The following is a 22,745-nucleotide window of genomic DNA, read 5'->3' as shown; positions in this document are numbered from 1 at the left end:
CATCCATCCATTAACCATTCTATCTATCTATCTATCTATCTATCTATCTATCTATCTATCTATCTATCTATCTATCTATCTATCTATCTATCTATCTATCTATCTATCTATCTGTCTGTCTGTCTGTCTGTCTGTCTGTCTGTCTGTCTGTCTGTCTGTCTGTCTGTCTGTGTCCCTCCCGTCTGTCTATTGCTTAATTTACAAATATTATTTACACATTTATATATTACATATTCATCACTATTTTACACAGGTGAATATAGCTCTAACAGCATTAATGTAGCTTGTTTGAGCCTCGTCTGGGTCAGTTGGCATTTCTGTGTGGAATTTGCATGTTCTCCCCGTGTTCGCGTGGGATTCCTCCGGGTGCTCCGGTTTTCCCCACAGTCCAAAGACATGCGGTGTGTACTGTAGATGAATTGGGCAAGCTACAGTGTGCGTAATGTATGTGTGTGAATGAGTGTGTATGGATCTTTCCCAGTGATGGGTTGCTGCTGGAAGGGCATCCGCTGCTGGATAAGTTGTTGGTTCATTCCAAATTAATAAAGGGGCTAAGCTGAAAAGAAAATGAATGAATTTAGCATTTGGGATATGACTAAATGATTCCAGACACCCACCACTAGATGGCGAACTATTCACTCTAGTTCTACAGGATGCCATTTATAAGGACAGACAGACAGATTGACAGATAATGTTTTTCTCCTCTCTCTTACTATATCTTTCTCTCTCTCTCTCTCTCTCTCTCTGTGTGTGTGTGTGTGTGTGTGTGTGTGTGTGTGTGTGTGCGTGCGTGCGTGCGTGTGTGTGTGTGTATGTTTGTGTGAGAGTGGCAGTTTTTGCTAATTAAACACTTCCAATGGACATATTTTCAATTCATAATGTCAGTTTGTGCAACTGTAGGGTAATAGAAACGGAGCGACTAGAGACCTGCACTAAAAGTCTTTAGTCTTGATGGTAAAGTAAACTAAGAGTTCATTTAGTTAGAATTAGATAGAAGTCTAATTGAATAGATTATTAATGGATTTTTATCGTTTGAAGATGTGATGAGATTTTTCATGGATTTGTAAGTGGTTTCTATGGAAGCAATATAAATCTTAAAGGTCAGACTCCAGGATCTGTAGGTTTACTGTATTAGTGCTGGGCAGATTAATCACATGCAAAATATAAGTCTGACATTATATATGTGTGTGTATTATATATATTTGTTTTGTATATGTGATACGCACATATATAGAAACTAAACTATACAAAACAATTTTGTTGCATATATATGTTTACATTTATGTTTAATCTAAATATAAATCAACATTTTCTTTAAACAAACAAAATTCAATACTTTTGAAACAGAATTAACCAGATGAACACAACACACAGCACATACAGTATTGTACAAAACACATTTTTATTGATGTTGTACAATGTTGTTCACCCTCCTCCTTCACATACAGTATGTCTCTACTCCTCTACTTTGTTCTTTGTCTTCCTCGTTCATACTGTTACTTTTTCTTGGCCTCCTCCTCCTTCTCCTTTTCTTCACCACCTCCTCCTCCTCCTCCTCCTCCTTTTCAATGTCATTCATTTGCTCTTTCTCCTCAATGTGATTCTCCACCTCCTCACTTTCCTTTCCTTCCATCTCCTCCACTTCTTCCACCTTGCAGTTTTTTCTTGGCCTCCTCCTCCTTCTCTTTTTCTTCACCTCCTCCTCCTTTTCAATGTCATTCATTTGCTCTTTCTCCTCAATGTGATTCTCCACCTCCTCACTTTCCTTTCCTTCCATCTCCTCCACTTCTTCCACCTTGCAGTTTTTTCTTGGCCGCCTCCTCCTTCTCTTTTTCTTCACCTCCTCCTCCTCCTCCTCCTTCTTTTCAATGTCATTCATTTGCTCTTTCTCCTCAATGTGATTCTCTACTTCCTCACTTTCCTTTCCTTCCATCTCCTCCACTTTTTCCAACATGCAGTTTTTTCTTGGCCGCCTCCTCCTTCTCCTTTTCTTCAGCTTCTCCTCCTCCTCCTCCTCCTCCTCCTTTTCAATGTATTTTATTTTCTCCTCATTGTTCTCCTCCTGAGCTTTCATCTTGTCCTCCTCCTCCTTTATTTGCTCAAACAGAAACTTTGCCGCAGATAGCCTTCTGGCGATAATTTTCCTTCTCCAGAACTCCTTCTCTCGGGTGCTGGTATCTTTTCTTTTCTTTTTCTCCACCACCACCTTCTCCTCTTTCATCACCCCCTCCTCCTCTTTCATCACCTCCTCCTCCTTCTCCACCACCTCTTCCTTCTGCATTATCTCTTTCTCTTCTTCCTTTTTCTCCACCACCTTCTCCTCCTCCATTTTCCTTCTCCAGAACTCCTCCTCTGACAGTCGGGTGCTGGTATCTTTCTTTCTTTTCTTTTTCGCCACCACCACCTTCTCCTCTTTCATCGCCTCCTCCTCCTTCTCCACCTCTTCCTTCTGCATTATCTCTTTCTCTTCTTCCTTTTTCTCCACCACCTTCTCCTCTTTCATCGCCTCCTCCTCCTTCTCCACCTCTTCCTTCTGCATTATCTCTTTCTCTTCTTCCTTTTTCTCCACCACCTTCTCCTCTTTCATCACCTCCTCTTCCTTCTCCACCTCTTCCATCTGCATTATCTCTTTCTCTTCTTCCTTTTTCTCCACCACCTTCTCCTCCTCTGTTAGTTGGGTGCTGGTATCTTTCTTTATTTGTTTATTTTTCTCCACCATCACCACTTCCACCACCATCACCACCACCTTCTTCTTTTTCATCATCTGCTCCTTCTTCTCCACCACAATCTCATTCTGCATTATCTCCTTCCCTTCTTCCTTTTTCTCCACCACCTTCTCCTCCCCACTTTTCTCCTCCTCCTCCTCATTTGTCTTTTCTTGCTTTGTGTTATCTTTCTCTTTGTCCACCACCTCCTCCTCTTCCATCACCTCCTCTTTCTTCTCCACCACCTCCTCCTGCATTATCTCCTTCACTTCTTCCTCTTCCACAATCATCTTTTCATAGATCTCATGTTCAGAATCTGTTAAGACAAATGATTGCAGTTTGCACATAGTACAAAGTCATTTTCAAGGAGACGTTAAACTCCAGATAAAGGGGAGTAAAAATACAATTTATTAATGACATTATACACTAGAAAATATTGAGATGCAAAAACCATAATTTACCATCAGATGAGGAAAGTGTGAACGGCTCATTACGAGGACAGAAGCAGAACCATCGTAGAGCAGCTCTAATGAAAGAAGCAACCTTGCTCTTCTTTCTCTTCTTTCTCTTTTCTTTCACTTTCTCCTTCTCATCTGTTAAAAGAGAAATGATTGCACATCTTTACACACTTGTCTACAGTTATTTGAGACATTCAACATTCACCAAAAACAAAAACCCCAATATATAACCATTTTAAAAAGTTATTGTAGCTAAACCAAGGTTACCACAAGTTTACCATGGATTTGCTACACTTTTGTATTTTATTATTATTTATTGTAATTGACTATAATACTTTATTAATTTCATGTTATATAAAACTGCTTACACAAATGATCAATGCACCAAATGATATAAAAACTACATGTTCAGTGCACTTTTTTAAAATAGAAAACTGAATACTGGGTTATATTGCACAGCTAAAGTTTTTCAGCCAACAGTAAATTTCCGATGAAAGGTTTCTGTGATTATTTAACATTTTATAGGGTTGCTTTTACAACATAAACATCGTGATGTAATTAAATTACAATCAGTTAAATTAACCCAACCATTCATTTAGTTGTTTAAGCATAAAACGAGACAATAGTCTATTGTATGGAACCGCTAGCATCGTCAGTACCAGCAGGCTAGCGCAGAAACTCCATTTAAAATACTGAGCTAAAATAAATTTTCATGTTTAATTTAAATGTCATTTAATGCAGTGATTCTTGTCCGGGCTGAAACCCACTTTATATCAAATATATATTTGTCAGTGATGATCACATATTTTTAAAGAAAACAGATCTTAAATGTGGTGATTTTGTAATGGAAGCCATCGGGGCTTTCGGTTGAAAATGAAAAGTCTGTGTGCATATCTCATTTTACTAAAGGATTTTAGACTAAAGCTGTATCAGAAAAGCTGAAAATGAAATACATTATCATTTTACCCAAAATGTTGCGTTAAGATGCACATGAATGCAATGATAGCCAGCAGTTTAACCAGCTGTCTATTATCCTGTACAAACATTATTTTTAATAGTATATTATTATGTCAGGAAAACACTGGATATTGGATAGCACAATGTAAATATGACTCACTATTAGTGCCATTTCTTGGCCTTTCTTTGAGCTGCTTCACTTTTTTCTGGCTCTTGGAGATCTTGCAGGGTTTGGGAACTTCGTCTTCCTCCATTTTAGCAGCTGATGTTGTGGGGAGATCAGAAATCTGTTCAACCATCATATAATTCGGTACAGGGTTTCAGTCTTTCACCTGTAACCACTCAAAAACTTGGGGTTTGCTAGCTGGAATAGGATGAGGATTTCGGTCTTGCACCGTGAATCACTCAAACGGAAGATGTTCAATCGCTGAGACAGTCTTAAAACACTCGGAACGCAAGTTTTTTAACACTTAACAGCCAAAAGCACACCTGTACTACTCCACTTCAACAAACCCACAAGATATTCTCTGATGATGCAGGGCTTCAAGTACACTTTTGGAATGCGTTCTATTCTCAGAACATGTCACTATGGTAACAAGACATAGGACTAAGAAATGTTTTCTTTTAAACTCAAATGACTGCAAATGTGCAAATGACATAAAATAAATGAAAAAAATAGCTATATAAATTGATCTAAGGGACAAAAGCTGTCTTAAATAGATAATCAGTTAGAAATTGCTGTAACTGTAGACAAAGAAGCACAACAAATGAAACCTGAGAGGTTTTTGTGATACTCAAACCACAAAACTGACATATATAGACTGAAATAATATCTAATAAATTAATTTGAAGTATTCCGCTTCAATGTGATCCATCCAGCAAGACATGCTGCAAATATACATGCCATTTCCATAAGAAATAAAAAATATAGTCATTAGTGTAGGAGTGCAACATCAACTCGCAGGAAAACAAAAATCAAAACTAAATGTAAATAATTACCTTTGAACAGAAAATATAGTTTAACAAATGAAAATCAAGAAAATAATTCAGAATCAGGCCATAAGAGGCAGAACAAATGTGTGCAAAAGCGCAGGCAACATATATTCAAAATGTGAATCAAAAATAGTTGAGTTGGTAACACTGAGTGATCAAAAAATGAAATAAAAAATAACTTCATTTACTAAAATATAGCCAGAATGTTTTTTTAATCTGCAAATAATACTAAACATGCTAAACTTTTAGGAATAGGGTATTATTGTAATAATTGATCATTTTTATATCCTTTTACATAATCTTCCATTTACAATCAAATTATTTACATAAGAAAGTGTGAGTGGACAACATAAAGTTTATAAATAGGCATGAAACTTAAGGGTTTATAACAGAAGCGCGTTAGAATAAGAGTTATACTCAATCAATTTGGACCAAATGCAAACAATATATATTTTTGCATTTTTTTGTGTTGTTTTCTTCATAATATACTTTTAACAATGTTAAACTTGTAATTAAAAAAGAGGCATGTTGAAAAAAATCTACACAACTATTCAATTCAATTCAGCTTTATTTGCATAGCGCTTTTACAATGTAGATTGTGTCAAAGCAGCTTCACATAAATGGTCATAATAACTGGATCAGATGCAAACTAGAGTTTGCAGCAAGCATTTTTGTCGGGAGAGCTTTATGATATTTGTAGAATGGCAGACTTTTTTCAGTTGAGTTCGTTCCCTTTCAGACATATCGCCTATATCCACCTATGTTTAAAATCTTCCGGATTACCAGTAGGGATAATGGTTGAAATGGATAGGGCAAGAGACCTGCTGCACCTCTATCCACTGTGTTTGCGTTCAGACCCAGGGATTAAGGAGGAGAGAAATCCTCCTCATTTATAGTGTATATATAAGCATGATTATCTTTAATTATATAACAAATTGTCGTCATGTTTATATGAAATTATGAATAATAAATGTAGCAGGACATTAAATTGCTGTTTATTTCTTTGAATTTTAACTTTGTAAACTATAAAATCATATCTATAAAATATGTCTCCTAACGGTTTGTGTATATATGATATGATATGATATGATATGATATGATATGATATGATGTGATGTGATGTGATGTGATGTGATGTGATGTGATGTGATGTGATGTGATGTGATGTGATATATGCACAAAAATGTTAAGCACCAAGCGAATCAACATGTTTTCATCGATAAAATATGAACTCTTTAACACCAATAATTGTTCTAAACAAAGCAAATTATCCTATTAGAATGATTTCTTGAGTAATATTTCCGAAAATTCAGCTTTGAACTACAGGAATAAATAAAAAATGTTACAAAATGTTCACATACAATTGAAGACAAAATTATTAGCTCTGTAAAAATTTCACAGGCTAATACCCTTTACTTCAACTGTAGAAAACAGCTGCAGACTAGAAGAGATTTCTTTTAGAACATAAAAAATATCTTCTCCAGATGAATATTAATTCATTATTATTCTTCTATTCTACACAAGCTGTAGGAGTCAAACCGTACGCTGACTGTGGATGTTGCCAACCTTGCCGGTGAGAAAGAGGAGCTCAACAATAAACCGAAGCACATACAGCAAAGTGAGCTGACTTCTATAATAATATAAATAGAGTGATGGTACAATGTTCATTTACCATGCTTTAACATTTAATAAACAGAGCTGGAGAAGATCAAAGAAGAAGAGAAACAGATGAAATCTCTCACAGTGTCGTATGAGAAGCAGATACAGGTGGAGAAAACACTCAAGATTCAGGTGCATTTTGAATTTTTTTTATCACAGCTTTGTAACTGTTGATTACATCATAGCTTAAAATAGCTGTTTTTTTGCATGTCTCGCCTGAATTCCAAAGTCAGATATCTGTATTGTAGGCTATAAACAAGTTGGCGGAGGTCATGAAGAAGACGGACGGCAGGCCACACCAAATCAACAACACAGACATCCGCAGGAAGGAGAAGGAGATCAGACAACTCCAGCTGCAGCTCCGCACGAAAGAAAAGCTTAACCACTCCATTATCAAATACCAGAGAGAAATCAACGACATGCAGGCTGTAAGTGACACTAAATAAATGTAACATCTTTTTTTTTTTTAAATCCTTCGTTGTACATATCATTAGGCAAGGGCGTAGGTTTGCGCTTGACATTGGTGGGGACTGGGGACGAGTCTCCCCCGCCAAGAATGAATATTGTTTTATATATATATATATATATATATATATATATATATATATATATATATATATATATATATATATATATATATATATATATATTTTTTTTTTTTTTTTTAAATATATATATATTTTTTAAATATTGCTATTTATTATTTAACTGCTATTAAAATGTATTATTAAGTAATCCTCTCTTCTTACAATTTATTAAGTTAAATTAATCATGCGCGTAGCCAAGGGGGGTCAGGTGGTTTGAAAGACCAAAAGTTAGATTGGACCAAAACAGATTTATTAGAAAGATATATTTAATAAAATAATATTTTAGTCACAGAACATCTTTAGAAATGAAAAGATAATATTAAATTCATGCAAAATACTGCAAAAAAAATCTACAACATTTTACGACAATTACAAACTACGACATTTCAACAGGATTGCATATATTTTTTGTTTGTCTTGATGTTTGCTATTTTTGAAAATTAGTATTTTTATATTTTTCCCTAACATAGAATTTTGTTTTATTTTGTTAGAAAAGCTCCAGATTTGGCTTCAGTGCTGATTAAACTAATGTATATGCACAAATATAATATTGTAAAGCATCCCATAGGAAAGAGGGAGGGGGGGGGGTGTACTCGTATATGCTGAGCACTGTAAGCGTGTATTTATGGATATTAGTCATAACTGAAATATTCTACTTTTATTCTACTGTTGTTTTAAGTTCTTTTGACGTTAGCAAGGCTGCATGTATATTATCAAATTATATTTATACACATAATAATGTGAATTGCTTCTTTTTTTACAAATTGGTAGTTTGCTTTCAAATATAAAACGTATCAGAACCGCATATAAAATAATAAATCATATATTTGTATTGATATATTTTATTACTACATGGAAAAAAAGGTGTTCATGTTAAACAAGACTGCAAGTATTTGATCCAAAATGTATTAACATCAAAAAAATTGTGACATATTTCAGCCAATGATATTTTAAAATATTTGAATGTTTTTTTTATTTGTGTTAATGTTAATTTACTCCTGTGATGTCAAAGCTGAATTGTCAGCATTTGTTTTTTCAATGTTGCTCGATCCTTTATTATATATTTACATTTTATACTTCATAAATTAATATACTACTATGATGTTCATGAAATATCTTATTATCAATGCTGAAAACAGTTGTGCTGCTAAATATTCCAGTGGAAACTGTTAGAAGCTTTTTAAAAGACATTAAATAGAGCTGAATTTCACTGGATTAAGATTTTTGTAACATTTTAATGTATTTACTGTACTTTCATTTTAGACCAGTTTAATTGCTTGCTAAAAATTGCTTGTTATAAAATTGTTGATATAAACCGAAGCTTTTGAAAATGCATTTTAACACATGGAGTTTTGAACTCTGAAAAGAATCTGTTTTTTGGTTTTTGTCCTCCAGTGAACTACGAGATGTCCACAGCGAAAGAGATGCTGCTGCTGGCAAACTCCACAGAGGAGCAGAAGAAGTGTGTCAGTCGGCTGCTCAAGAGGGTTCCGCGTAAACCCTCCATCGCCCACTCGTCCAGCATAGCCATATCCGCTGCGCCCTCAGAGGCAACACCCACTGCCCTTTCCCCTCAGCCTTCGCCTCGACTCGCTCAGTCTTCACCCAGACTTTCACACCGAGCAGCCGTCAAAGTGCACTCTACACGACAGCAGCCCTCCAGCAAGAACAGGTGAGGAGGAGACGCTTTCACTCACCCTCAACTTATTCCAAACATGTGTCTCTCTTCTGTTCAACACAAAAGAAGATATTTTGAAGAATGCTGTAAATTGGTAGCCATTGGCAGACACAGTAGGGAAAAACAAATACTTTGGGTACATTCTTCAAAATACCTTCTTTTGTGTTCATTAGAAGAAAGATACTGATGGAGATTAAAAACTGATATTGACTGAATTTATATTTTTGAAGAAACTATACCTTTAATGCCCAGATATGAAGAATGTTTTGTTCCTCGTTAGGAAGAAAAAACAAGTTTGAAATTCCAGAGTGGTGGTTTAGTGTTTGTGAACATCTTGACATCATCAACACGCCTCAGTGATGTTTAGATGAATATGTAAATATGTGCTGTGCAATTTTTTCTTACAGAAACAACTAAATAAATGTTAACAAAAATGGCTGTGGTGACAAAACAGCAGTTTTCAGCAATCCAGGCATGTGGAGTCTCATCATGTTTATAGCAGTTTAATCAAATACACTAAGTATTAAGCTTTTTAAGTATCAAACATGATCAAATCTTTTCTTAATAAATTACTCTTCCACTGTAAAGCAGCTCTTTACCAACAATGGTTACTTTTTAGTGCAAAACTTTTTAGAACCTTTATTTTGAATGTGTTGGATTGTATTGGCCTCAATAGACTTAGCAGAACAAATGCGCTGGAGAAGATTAACCTGTTAAAAAAGGCGAAGCTCTAAAGCCACACCTATGTAAAATGGGACCAGGCAATGACCGTTTAAAGGTGTTTACCAGCGGATGCACACTTTTGCTCAAAATGACAACATCAATTTCTGTTGATGTATACTAGGGCCTTTAGGTTATATTGAAATATAGTATAATTGTAGGATATAGTTACAAGACTTCATCTAAAGCAATGTTTGAAATCTTCTATTACTAACACTTGATGTTTTATTGGATAAAAAAAGAGAAATAGCTTGATTTATTCATCATTTCCCATTCAGCTCTTTGCCATTACCTCATTTTGTGTGCCAAATATTATCATTTTCATTCCAAAACATGTTTATTTGTAGTTCTACAATAGTAATGAAAAACAATTATAATTTAACGGTTCAAAACATTTGAATGTTTATCGTGCTTTATTAGTTAGAATTTGCATAACTCAGCATTTTAACCAATTGCAAAAATGATGCAAAAAACCTTCTGATTAACCACTGAAATAAGCATTAGTTTTGTTAAATATAAAAATAATTATCATTAATTGATAACATTCTATTTTTGTTAATGCTAAAAAAAAAACTACAAGCAAATGTAAATAAAATCATGTTTAATTTTCTTAATTCTGTAATAATACATTTGTGCTAATAGTTAAAACACTTTATTTTTTTATTTTTTATTTTATTAGACAAAGCTCTTCCATGAAAAATTAAATGCCTAATTCATGCCAATTCATGTAAAGTCACTTTCTGAAAAATAAATCTTTTTTACTTTCCTGCATACACTTCTGTCTGAACTGTTCTGCTCAGCTTTAAACTAAAAAGTGTATCACTGCACTGCTATTGTTGTTGTTCTGACTAATTGCTCATATATAGATACATATCTCAAAATAAAAGAAAAATTCATCCAAAAATGGACTTGTATAGACTGCTCACTGTAATGTTGTGCAAGGAGTTGTGGTCACTTTGAAAAACAAATACCTCACTAAACATAAAGAAAGTCAGCAAATCAATTTGGCATTTTCATTTTTGGGTGAACTACTGCTTTTAATTGAGGTAAACATAGTGTAGTGTCATGTATGTAGACTTGGCTGTGAAGATCTCAATAGCTTACAATGATACCGCTAACCTTTTGTAGCCCTGGCCCAATGCGCCGTATCATTCTTCACTGACCTTTCACCTTCCCTACTCGTGTAAATGTGTGGACAGTAAGTACCGTGCACTGCATCTCTTTTCTGCTCATCTTCAACATGTTTGGCTGCTTGTTCTCTTCTCTGTTTGCATCTGAATCCTCAGTACTAAAAAACACTCCACTAACAATGCAGGCTCTCTCTTTTAATTCCATAATATTGCCATCTAATCCTATCTAAGCTGTGAATATTTTATTTTATTTTAGACTATTTTCAACCCAGTAAATGGGTTACTCATAGTGGTCTTAATGTCTAAAATTTAACTTAAACTCTGTATGAATCTTTTAGTGTTCAAGAAAACACAAAATATCTCTCTATATATTTTTAAAGGCTGAAAAAGTGATAACATTACCAATCTTTTTTTATTTTGTGGCCAAAAAAAAAAAAATGTATCTTTTGTGTTTTTTCCCCAAGTTTTTTTTTTCATGGCATCTCTGCCATGGTCATTTTTGTGACATTTTAATTGAAATCTTTGTAAATAAAGAGCAGTGGGTGTCTCCATCACATCATGTAGAGCTTAAAAAAATAAACAGCAGTTTTCCAAAAATGAAATGTTCCAATAATGAAAAAGCAATAATATCATCATGAGGGCTTCTCTAGCAAATATCTACTGGTATAAAATCAAATAAAAAAGAAAGTTATCTGTAAATTAAGGATAGCATTTGTCCTCATCACGTATCTTGTGTAAGTGTAGTTTTAAATATACAGTGCTCAATATATATACATGAGTACACCCCTCACAAATCTCTCATTTAAATTAATATTTTCTATAGGATGCTTTCCAATATTATATTTGTGCATATACATTAGTTTAGTCAGTACTGAAGCCAAATCTGGAGCTTATTGGTGTAATTTGTCTTCATCACGTATCTTCTAAGTGTAGTTTTAAATATACAGTGCTCAATATATATACATGAGTACACCCCTCACAAAACTCTCATTTAAATTAATAATTTCTATAGGATGCTTTTCAATATTATATTTGTGCATATACATTAGTTTAGTCAGTACTGAAGCCAAATCTGGAGCTTATCCGTGTACTTATTTATGCTGAGCACTGTATGTATATATATATATATATATATATATATATATATATATATATATATATATATATATATATATATATATATATATATACTGTATATATATACTGTATATATATATATATACCAGTGTACTTTTAAACTAAACTTCATAACCTTTATTTTAGACTTTGTCAATGGCATTTGTACATGAGGCCAAAAGACTCCTCTTTGTTGCAGATTGCTTGAAATGGGCCTGAAGGACTGGGGTTTGGCTCTTGGAGTTGAATTGAATGATGACGATGTTTTAGACTTCTGAAGACTTGAGTTTTTTTGAGGGGTAACCAGTGTGTGGCTTGAGGATGCATTTACATCTGTGTGTGTTAAGCTGTGGCTTAAAATCGGTTTTGCTTTTTTTGGAATGATATTAAAATTTCCCACTGTGAGGGACTATACAACACGTTTTGAATTTGCCAGCTGGTTTGATACACTTACAGTATACGAGTGGGCATGTTTGTATGTGTGTATAAAAGGGAGAATGGTTTGGTTCAGCTGGTTTGGCTGTATAGAGAATGGGATTTGACATGTCTGCCAGCATTTTATTTATGTAATTTTTTATGGTACTGAATGACCTCCATCTCCTCTCTCTTAATTTCAGCTAACCTTGGTGAAGGCCAGATAGGTGATCATGCATCTGGGGTCTATGAAAGCGGAAAATGTCATAGTGTTCATTTGGGCTAATGGCAGGATTTCCAAGTGCCAAACACCACAATATAAATGACTGGGGAAGGGGACGGTATATGATATTTAAATACAGGACAAGCCATAAATCACCTAAAGTATCTAGTTTTAATTTTAAGTCATTTTAAGAGTAGAGTGTTTGTGTCTTCCTATACTATACAGTTTGTCAAAAAGTGTCTTCTAAGCTTTTAAAAATATCAGAGGTTATTTTCAGACTCCTTATAGGGTTGTTAGTAAGTGTGACTGGATGTTTAAGTGTGTTTCCAAGAGCAAATGAATGATAATTACGTGATCATCAGGATTTATATACTCAAGTATTATATCTATTTTTGTTCAGAAAAACAAATATTTAGTGGCACAGATTATATTTTTGTTGTCTGTTATTTTGAAGAACACCTTCAATAAGCATTACGTCTGCTCTATGTATTATTGAAGACTGATATCATGATGCAAAGATGCACATTTTATTAAATGCTGTGACAAATTTGTATGCATAGTGGAACATGAAGACCTACGGTCCAAACATTTTCTTTATTTTATTATTTTGTGAAATTGTTAATAAAAAAAGCTTTATTTGATGGAACACTTCTGACTCTGTGATGATCCAAACACACCTTAAATATTTAAATAGAAATGCAAGAATGTTTAATATTCTAGCATACAAAACTGTCTATTGCTGCGCATGTGAAATGTGAAAAGTTGAGGAGTAAGGCTGAATTCATTTAGCATAATCATATTGAGACCAGGAAGAAACGTGGTGTTGGAGGAAAAATGGGTGGGAGAAAAAAAAACTGAGTGATAGAAAAATATATATATATTAAGTTCATGTATAAGCTCTGACTGACGGACTCTGTATGGTAAACTGATCCCAGCTCAGCTTCTGTATACGCCATTTAAAGAGGAGCTAAACTGCCGGACATTTTAAGACTTTGGTGTGTGTTTAAACAGATAAATACACTTAATAATATGTAAACATGTCTGTCCTGCGTGTTTTATTGTAAACACAACTAATTTTCTCTGAAATGAGCTCAAACAGTTAAATGTAATGGAATGCTTTCATTATAGATTTGTGCATTCTTACAGTGACACCACTGTTATAAAACAAAACAAAATGAGAGATTAATTTTCTCTTTACTTAATAACTATGGCAACTTTAATCAATAACAGAAAGTGTTAGTGGAACAACAGTTTTGCGAGGGAACGCACAATACCTTTGTGAGGGAAAAACTTTTCAAAAAATATTTTCCTATCACTGTCCTTTTTTTTTACCCACCCATTTTTCCCCACCATCATGTCCCTTCTAGGTCTCTGTATAATTGTGATTACTTAATAAAATGAAGCTTTTTTTATTGTGATGTTTTTAGAGGGGGCAATAAAAATGCAATTCTAAATCTAAAATGTAACGTATGCTGATATTATTTTCATTTGTCATGGTTAAAAAAACATCTTGTGATTTGTTGTGAATGATTTACAAGAATTGATTGATAAAAGTCCAGTGTTACACAAAACTTTGATGCACATGTGGACCTGGAAAACCCTTGTTTGCATATTGACAAATGTATTCAATGTGATTTATAAAAGCAGGATCAGTTACGCATGCTTAATGTACAGTAAGGCTGAGGCATTAGGTGATTGTGGTTTTAACTAGAATCCTTACATTTTTACTTCTGTTGCAACTTGCTCATAGATATGAGCAGATATTATTTTCTTACTCTTACAGTTCTGCTCAGGCTTTTTTCTCAGATACAGAGTGGCGTTTTACATCAAGGAAAATGCAGACAAGTCCTTGAAAATGATGAGGTCAGAGTCATTTGTCTTCATGTTGACTTTTAACAGCTACCCAGTAAAGTTTTTCCAGGAAACACCACAGACCTTCGTGTTCGTTTAAGCAATTTGAGCTCCATATCATCTGATGACCTGAAGATTTTCTCCCATCTGAGGCATCTCAGTCTGACCAGAAACCAACTGCAAACAACACCTGCGGATCTGCTCGTGGGCCTGTCTAATCTTTATGTGCTTGACCTTACAGGTAATTACAGGTAATATGTGTCTTACAAAACTATGGTTACTCACTACACATTTAGTAGAATAAGGGATGTTATAGTATATTATGATCAGCAAGGCCTATTAATATATAAAAATCATCTTTTAGACCCAACTCATATTAGTCTGGCAAATACTTAAAATTGTTTACTAGTAACAGTCACTCTTGAAATAAATGTCAACAAGTGTCTAATATTATTTAGAAAAAGAACCAGTTATCTAACAAATAAGTGCTAGTAAATATTAAAAAGGTACCAGCCTACCTAAGGAATAAACACTAATTCATGCAAAAGATAACTACTAGCATAAGACACAAACACGTTTTACTGATTAAATGCTAGTCACACCATTTGAACATTCCTAAATGTTTAATCAAAGGGACAGTTCACAAAAAAGTGAATCGTCATTTAATCACCCATCACGTTCCTAACCTGTTTTGTCTTCTTCTAAAAACAAATGAAGATATTTTGAAGAAAGCTGGAAACCTGACCCAATTGACTTCCACAGTATTTTTATTCTCTACTATGGAAGACAATGTTACAGGTTTTCACCTTTGTTCAAAATATCTTCTTTACTTTTAAAGATTTGAAAGCATTTAGGGGTGAGTTAATTTTCCTTTTTTTGTGAACTGTCCCTTTATGTAACAGCAATGCAAGGAAGGGGAAAAAGTATAATTGACTGCAAAAAATATAAACTTAAATAAAATAAAGTACATTTTAAGTACAATCTTATTTTTGTACTTAATAAAATTGGCATCTATCTATCTATCTATCTATCTATCTATCTATCTATCTATCTATCTATCTATCTATCTATCTATCTATCTATCTATCTATCTATCTATCTATCTATCTATCTATCTATCTATCTATCTGTCTGTCTGTCTGTCTGTCTGTCTGTCTGTCTGTCTGTCTGTCTGTCTGTCTGTCTGTCTGTCTGTCTGTCTGTCTGTCTGTGTCTATTGCTTTTTTTTTAAGGAAAAACTGTAAATGGCAATAGTTAGCCGAAAAAAGATTCTTTAATAACCTTGTTTATTTATAATATTATGCGTCGCGCTTATCAACAATAATTTGTCGGTACACCTGGGTTTGTCGGCAATCTCCAGAGTTTAGACTTCAAAAATAACCAGCTGGAGGAACTGACTCCTGGAGCTCTGGTGTCTCTGTCAAAACTCGAGGCCCTTTACCTAGAAAACAATAGACTCAAATCCCTGGACCCGTTAGTTTTCATCGGTAACCCAAACCTTCAGCAGGTGTTTATGAGCGGGAACCGTCTGGAAAGTCTTCCTGCTGGACTCTTCCTTTAACAGAAAGAGCTTGTTTTCCTCAACCTTAGAAACAACACTCTGCTGAATTTGCCCTCAGGTAGCCTATGTTCTGTGGTTGTTTGTATGCGTTATTGTCTGGTAATCCATGGCACTGTGACTCTGCTTTGGCGTATCTGTGGCATTGGCTGCGTTTGCACTGAAGAGAATTTTTCATGATGATAAATTTACTTGTCAAACATCTGAACACATGAAGGGCAGAAGCATTTCTGAAATTGCTGCCACAGAGCTTGGGATCAAGGAGAACACTAGTCTATAAAGGAATAATGATTATTAGTGGTTTCACAAAGGGCAGCCCAGGTCTAGGCCTTGTTTAATTATTTAAGCAGATTTTTAGACATTATTTAGAAAAAAAAAAAACATTATCGTTGTGCATCTTGAGAGAAATATATAAAACTGATGTAGGCTATTTTAAGATACCTCTCAGCAAGTTTTAATTTAGACAACTTAAACATGCACTTTAGTCTTGGACAAGGCTAAAGCTTTGTTAGTGAAACCTGGGGCAAATATTAGATCAGTTTCTACAATATAGCAAGTTAAAAAAGATTAAACATGTAAATAAAAAATGAGAAAAAATATTAGAATTATATAATTTAAATTCAAATTAGAGAAAACATTTATTGTTTATATTTATAACAAATTCAGCTAAATCATTTTGTTGGAATAGTTTCAATTAGCATGTTGTACTGATCTCTGCGTTATTGGAGTAAGCCAGATTTCCACAAATATTGCATTCTATAGGAAACTTAATCATTTAAAGCAATGTATTTTCTGAGAAATCTGTCAGGTTGTACTCATTATGGGTATTGTATAAGCTATAGTATTATAAAATGCTAGTTTAGGTCATTAAATGTGAAATAAGTGATCAAATCAAGTTTGGAGGATGGTGACAGTATTAACGTTGTAAATGAAAATAAATTTAAAGAATGTCTGATTTTGGTCAGCAGAGGACTCTAAACTCTGGTCAATGTCATTTACTGTAAAGACACACCCTGTTGAAAAATTGGATTATTTTAAACCTATGACCTATTTTTGAACAAAATTAATTTATTTTTGGGGTTGCACTGTGATCCTAAAATAGAGCTTAATGTGAAATTCTCTTTTCACATTTAATTTGGCAAAATATACACAGTACTACCCATTAAACGCAGCCTTGGAACAATAATTTGTACTTTAAAAAAAGCCCTGGTTTGGGATTAGGCATGGGCCGGTAAAAGATAAAAAACTAATAATGTTAAATGACTAAAACTACTAGTACTTCACGTAAATAGTATAAAATAGTATAAATAGTAAAATGTAAACCTGACTGAGAAAATATTCTTGACTGGCTGTTTTTCAACACTTGTATTTCACAGGATGCACCAGCCCATGTTGTAGTCAGTTAGTTATGTACTCGTGTAAATAAGGATGACAAAAAATACAGACCTGTTCATTAGACCTTGAAGCCTAATATTTCTGCTGCTGTAATGTTGATGTTAACTAACCAAAATAAAGAAAGTTAAACTTGATTTTAAGTATAACATCATTTAAATGGCCATAACTTGTTGCTAGTTGTATTTTATTAGTGCTGTCAAATGCATAATCACATAAAAAAATTAAGTTTGTATTTACATAATATATTTTTGTGGAGTGTATATATTCATTTAGCGTACAGTATATACGTACACAAAGAAATGTATATATTTGAGAAAATGTTCATTTATATCTTTATATGAAATATTTATTTCTACCTCAAATTATAAATAAATATAAATAATGATGTACATGTTATGAAGATGCAAATTTTAATTTTGGGTTTGATTAATTGCTTGACACAACTGTTTTTGTGTATGTATATGTTCATACTTAAAATGTCATTTAATATTCCATTTATAATTTTTTTAATATTTTAACTTGATTATTTACATTCTGTAATTGATAGCATTAAAAGTTCTTTAATAACAGTATTCAAATTATGAAATAAATATTTAAATGATTAAATAAAGTCTGTGTTCAATATCACATTGCTTATTATTTAATTTAGCTGGGTTGCTGCAACTAAAATTAATTATTGTTAAATTTCACTGGTATTGATTACTGAAATATATTGTGACTTCTCTGTTCACCACTCTATCTCTCTGTCCACATAGCTGTGCTGTGCATTCCAAGATGAAAAGTACCTTTATTTGGTGATGGAGTTCATGCCAGGTGGAGAACTGGTGACTCTGACCAGCAATGACATTTCAGAGGAATGGGCTCAATTCTGTACGGCAGAAGTGGTGCTGGCACTCGACGCCATCCATTCTCTGGGCTTCATCCACAGAGACATCAAACCAGACAACATGCTGCTGGACCGCAATGGACACCTCAAACTCGCAGACTTTGGCACATGTACGAAGATGGACTCGGTGTGTGATAAGTGCATTTGAAGTGTCTTTTAAGGGGGTTTGATTCTAACGAAAATGTTTCTCTCCTTTTTTTTTAATAATCTAATTGAACAATATTTTGCTTAGTGTGCTTTTGTGCTGATACCTTGGCTAGTTTAGGCCTGACATGGATTGATAGATATGACCACTAGGTGACACCACTACTGTAGGTGACAGCAAGTCTCTTTCTCCTTGTCAAAAATAGTAGGCTGCTATCTAAATCGGTACTTCATTTTAGTTCTAAGTTGTGTCTTGACAATATTAAAATAGAATAGAGGAAGTGAGAATGAAATTCAGGCTACTGCATTGACGTTGTTGTCACTGTCATGTTGACCTGTCGTCATCAGGCCTCATAGGATAGTAAATGAATTAATTCCACACTTCAGTAATTGATAATTCTGGTACTTTTTGCCTCCTGATTCATTCAATCGTTTTCCTTTGGCTTAGTCCCTTTATTAGTCAGGGGTCGCCACAGCGGATTGAACTGCCAACTTATCCAGCATATGTTTTACACAGCGGATGCCCTTCCAACTGCAACCCACTACTGGGAAAAACTTATTACACACTCCTTCAAACATACACCCCTGCTGAAAAATCCAGCTGGAGATGACCAGCTAAAACCAGCTTGACCAGCCTAGCAGGCTGGGAGCCCAGCCAAAACCAGCTATGTCCAGCTTAAACCAGGCTGGTCAAGCTGGTTTTAGCTGGATTTAGCTGGTCATTTTTCAGCCTGACCAGCTAAGACCAGGCTGGAAATGGCTGGAAACCAGCCTGGAAGTGGCCAAAACCCCTCTAAAACCAGCCTGGTTGACCAGCTAAAACCAGCCAACCAGCCTAGGCTGGTTTAAGCTGGATTTTTTAGCAGGGACTATGGCCACTATGGCCAATTTGATTTATTCAATTCACCTGTAATGCATGTGTTTGGACATGGGGAGAACAAGCAAACTCCACAGAAAAATTCCAACTGGCACAGCCGACCAGCGACCTTGTTACTGTGAGGTGACAGTGCTAACCACTGAGCCTCAGTGTTGCCCATTGCATCTTAATTTCTACTACTAATTCGGATGTACAAGGTCACATGCTGTTTTTCATAAACTGTATACAAGGGAAGTGTGGGATTTTGAATTTATTCTGTTTTGATAAGTGATTCAATGAACATTTATTCAAACAATTGATTCAAAATGGCTGACTCATTTAGAAACGAACCAATTAGTGACTGTCTTTGTTGATGATTTATTTAAAACATATTGAAGTTCAACACACACACGCACACACACAAACTCTTGCTCTAAGATGCACATTTTCTGCTTCAGCTTTTTGGGGTATTTTCTGTTGATCTGTTGAACAGAACTCGCTTTATTGTGTTTTAATGGATGTTCAGGAAAGCCTGCTTGTGCTAACTAGCTTGTATTATTTCACAAAATCCTACACATTTTAAATTTTGTTTGTTTTTCTCAATTGAATGAAGCTCTCTGCAATGCCAGCTCACAATACAAGTACATTTTTATTGAAAACGATAAATATCATACACCAGTAGTTGGTGTGTTTACATGTACTGTACATGACCGAGAATGAGAGAGTTTCTTTTAGATTTTGTAGTGTGGAGATTTACAATTATCACCTCACACATTGCAGCAGATTTGTTTAAACAATCATTAACGTACGTTACAGAAGTCCTCCATTCGGTGATGATAGATGTCAGTGCTGCCATCTTGTGGCTAGATTGTACAGTGCAGTCCTTGAATTGAATGAAAATGAATTGTGTAAATAATTTAAATTTTAAACATACTTGTATTTCAGCTACATTAACTCATCCAGTAATGTTTATATCCATGTGTCTACATGTGTGTTTAGACTGGTATGGTAAGCTGTGACGCTGCTGTTGGGACACCTGATTACATTTCTCCAGAGGTTTTAATGTCTCAAGGATGGACTGGTTATTACGGTCGCGAGTGAGACTGGTGGTCTGTTGGTGTTTTTATTTATGAGCTTCTAGTGGGTGAGTAGTGTCAGCTTCATATGCATCTCTTGTCATTTTAGTTCAGTGTTCTGATCATTAAATTTATTTATTCGTCTGTCACTCTGAGCAGGCGACACTCCATTTTATTCCGAGTCTCTGGTGGGCACATATGGAAAGATCATGGATCACAAGAACAGCTTAACTTTCCCAGATGATATTGAAATGTCAAAGGATGCCAAAGACCTCATCTGTGCCTTTCTGAGTAGCAGGTGGGACTGAGAAAAGTAAAGATTTGATTTGAGTTTTTTTTTAAGTTCGACTCTTAGTCTCTTAAAATATCCTTACTTGTTTGTTTTTAGCTGGTAACATGTATTTTTGTCAATTTGAAATTAACTTTACTGTAAAAAAAAAAAAAAAGCTAATTTTCAGGACAATTTATTACACACATGATGAGATTTCTTTTGTAGTTTGGAGTTTATAACCTGGGTTTGACATTAGCTTTTTTGATCACCAGCCACAGTGGCTAGGAGTTTTCCAACATTACTAGCCACTCGCCATTTTCACTAGCCACAATTTTAATGTTGGAAAAATATATTTTATATTCATAAATTTGAATTTGACATGCTAACTTTATTGATTTAAACTTTGTGTCCACATGCCTCCTTGTTCATTTAAAATTTTTGTGTGTTGTTTATGACCTAGCTTGCTCAATGAGCATGAGTACATGGGATGTAATTTTTATAGTGTCGCAATGTAATTCATTTTATTTTATTTTTATTAATAGTTTATTTCACATGAGTTTTTAGGGCTCGACACTAAGGATTTGCTAAGTTTTTCTCTGGCTGCACCGAACTAATTATTTCTTTGAAACACATTTTAAAAAATGTGTAAAGCAAACAAAATAAAGCTATATGCATACACTTTTTATTCACAGTTGATACTTAAAAACAATATTCTCATATACTGTAAATACATGTATCACAGCCAAAGTGGCTAGTGAGAGTGGCTGTCTAACCCGCGACAGCTGAAATCTACCCGCATTTGGCGAGTGTTAATGTCAAGCCCTGTTTATAACGTATTTAATGTAATCACAGGGTACCTTAGATCTGTTATTATTGTTATGTAATTTTCCCTATTTTGTAAATGTTTGTGGTCAGTAGGATTTTGTTTTTTTGCTTAATGATTTTAGAAAATCGTTGCACTTTTTTCCAAAATGGCAATCTTAAGGAATATTTCTTAAACACCAAATCATATATTTTTAAATTTAATTTAAGGAGAACATACAAGTCTATATTAATTTTGTGCTTTTAAAAGCTCTTCATAAAATAAGTCTTTCATAAAACTTTCATGTCCTACTGCTTTTACTAGACACTTACTAGCGTAATAAACCCTTACTTGTTTGTTTTTAGAGGTTGGCTGGTAGTGAAATTAATTAATTATTTTTTTCAATTTGAAATTAGCTTTACTGTAAAAAAAGTAAATTTTCTGGACAATTATTTACACATTTTGATTTCTTTTGTAGTTTATAACATATATAATGTAAATACAGAGTACCTAAGATTTGTTATCGCTGAAAACAGTAAAGTTTTCTTGCCATAAATTACAAGGCACAGAAATAAAGGAGATTAATTTAGCAGCTTCAGTGAGAAAAATGTGCAGTTTTTGCTCAGTTTATTCTCAGCTAATGTGATGGAAAAAACATATTTTGCCTCTGTAGCCAGAATATAATGATCCATTTCCCCAAACACAAATGTTGGCTATAAAAAATAAATAATCTTTATTAAACCATTCAAGATATTCAATGATTTTTTTCTCATAATTTTGCAGCCCTGTATAATTGACACACAGTTTTGTACAACCCAGTGTTGTTGTTGTTTACACTATGTAGTGTTCTGATTGATTGGATTAGTAAATAATGTGTATATTTGACAAAATACAACAATTTCAATATAATCTTAGCCTGATTACTACAGATACCTAAAACATAAATAAATAGTTTTATCAGTGAAAAAAAACGTTTTATCAGTGTTATTATATGAAATGTTCCCTATTTTTTAAGGTTTATGGTCAATAAGATTTTTTTTCTTTAATGGTATATACATAATAGATTACAAATATTTAGTTAAACTTGGTACAACTTTAAAAATGTTATTATATTAAAAGATGTTAAAGTAACATCAAAATATTTGTTGTCTTGACTTTTTGTCATTACATTTTTTACAGTGCAGCTAAAACGTTTTTTTTTTTCTATTCTTTAGCGGATAAATAGCTTTTTTGAATTGCCTGAAAAACCACCACTTGCCAGTCTGA

General features: G+C 34.0%; 3 protein-coding genes, 1 long non-coding RNA gene and 1 pseudogene across 26 annotated transcripts; 3 read left to right on the top strand and 2 right to left on the bottom strand.

Annotated features, from left to right (window-relative positions):
* Nucleotides 1-1,378: 1,378 nt before the first annotated feature.
* LOC103909759 (uncharacterized) lies at nt 1,379-6,286 on the bottom strand. 10 transcript variants are annotated; one of them, XM_087309719.1, is made up of 5 exons: nt 4,281-4,713; nt 3,167-3,298; nt 2,912-3,021; nt 2,657-2,857; nt 1,379-2,317 (listed from the first exon to the last, which is right to left on the bottom strand). In XM_087309719.1, exons 1-5 carry the CDS (start codon nt 4,420-4,422, stop codon nt 1,439-1,441), a joined length of 1,464 nt encoding a protein of 487 aa, XP_087165845.1. In that variant the 5' UTR covers nt 4,423-4,713; the 3' UTR covers nt 1,379-1,438. The 10 variants fall into 10 exon arrangements, with proteins under 10 accessions (XP_087165845.1, XP_087165840.1, XP_087165839.1 ...); XM_087309714.1 differs by having other exon boundaries at nt 1,379-2,314; nt 2,405-3,021; nt 4,281-6,286; XM_087309713.1 differs by having other exon boundaries at nt 1,379-2,572; nt 2,657-3,021; nt 4,281-6,286.
* Nucleotides 4,706-13,286, top strand: LOC101887131 (rho-associated protein kinase 1). Of its 2 annotated transcripts, XM_087309766.1 has the most exons (6): nt 5,767-6,731; nt 6,810-6,904; nt 7,021-7,200; nt 8,755-8,864; nt 8,915-9,031; nt 12,621-13,286. In XM_087309766.1, the coding sequence occupies exons 2-4, from the start codon at nt 6,842-6,844 to the stop codon at nt 8,755-8,757; spliced, it is 246 nt and encodes an 81-aa protein (XP_087165892.1). In that variant the 5' UTR covers nt 5,767-6,731; nt 6,810-6,841; the 3' UTR covers nt 8,758-8,864; nt 8,915-9,031; nt 12,621-13,286. The 2 variants fall into 2 exon arrangements, with proteins under 2 accessions (XP_087165891.1, XP_087165892.1); XM_087309765.1 differs by having other exon boundaries at nt 4,706-6,731; nt 8,755-9,031.
* Nucleotides 9,851-13,369, bottom strand: LOC147838062 (uncharacterized). The gene is made up of 3 exons (XR_015525089.1): nt 12,674-13,369; nt 12,079-12,585; nt 9,851-11,994 (listed from the first exon to the last, which is right to left on the bottom strand). It is a non-coding gene; the product is annotated as an uncharacterized LOC147838062 (long non-coding RNA).
* A 621-nt stretch (nt 13,370-13,990) lies between these two features.
* LOC101886619 (rho-associated protein kinase 2) lies at nt 13,991-22,223 on the top strand. 12 transcript variants are annotated; one of them, XR_015525058.1, is made up of 5 exons: nt 14,216-14,331; nt 14,434-14,732; nt 18,200-18,440; nt 20,330-20,474; nt 20,566-22,223. XR_015525058.1 is itself a non-coding variant. In XM_087309754.1 (5 exons), the coding sequence occupies exons 2-4, from the start codon at nt 14,715-14,717 to the stop codon at nt 20,429-20,431; spliced, it is 378 nt and encodes a 125-aa protein (XP_087165880.1). In that variant the 5' UTR covers nt 14,258-14,331; nt 14,434-14,714; the 3' UTR covers nt 20,432-20,474; nt 20,566-22,223. The 12 variants fall into 12 exon arrangements, 4 of the variants coding, with proteins under 4 accessions (XP_087165881.1, XP_087165880.1, XP_087165883.1 ...); XM_087309754.1 differs by having other exon boundaries at nt 14,258-14,331; nt 18,200-18,457; XR_015525052.1 differs by having other exon boundaries at nt 14,268-14,331; nt 18,200-18,468; nt 20,276-20,474.
* Nucleotides 15,816-17,578, top strand: LOC147831077 (uncharacterized; annotated as a pseudogene). Its single transcript, XR_015525072.1, has one exon. The product of XR_015525072.1 is annotated as an uncharacterized LOC147831077 (transcript).
* Nucleotides 22,224-22,745: the final 522 nt, after the last annotated feature.

Source organism: Danio rerio, chromosome 24 (genome assembly GCF_052040795.2).
Source record: "Danio rerio strain M-AB ecotype USA chromosome 24, GRCz13ab, whole genome shotgun sequence".
Taxonomy (NCBI): domain Eukaryota; kingdom Metazoa; phylum Chordata; class Actinopteri; order Cypriniformes; family Danionidae; genus Danio; species Danio rerio.
Note: the sequence above shows the minus strand (reverse complement) of the source record. Positions and strands in the feature narration are given on the sequence as shown.

What these genes read in the sequence shown, in the direction of transcription:
- LOC103909759 (XM_087309711.1), bottom strand. Translation starts at nt 4,422, where the DNA reads ATGATGGTTGAACAGATTTCTGATCTCCCCACAACATCAGCTGCTAAA. An exon ending in GCCAAGAAATGGCACTAATA is followed by an intron (nt 3,299 to 4,280) that starts GTGAGTCATATT and finishes CTCTTTTAACAG; the next exon opens with ATGAGAAGGAGAAAGTGAAA. An exon ending in CACACTTTCCTCATCTGATG is followed by an intron (nt 3,022 to 3,166) that starts GTAAATTATGGT and finishes TTGTCTTAACAG; the next exon opens with ATTCTGAACATGAGATCTAT.
- LOC101887131 (XM_087309765.1), top strand. Translation starts at nt 8,766, where the DNA reads ATGTCCACAGCGAAAGAGATGCTGCTGCTGGCAAACTCCACAGAGGAG.
- LOC101886619 (XM_087309754.1), top strand. An exon ending in CATGTACGAAGATGGACTCG is followed by an intron (nt 18,458 to 20,329) that starts GTGTGTGATAAG and finishes ATGTGTGTTTAG; the next exon opens with ACTGGTATGGTAAGCTGTGA.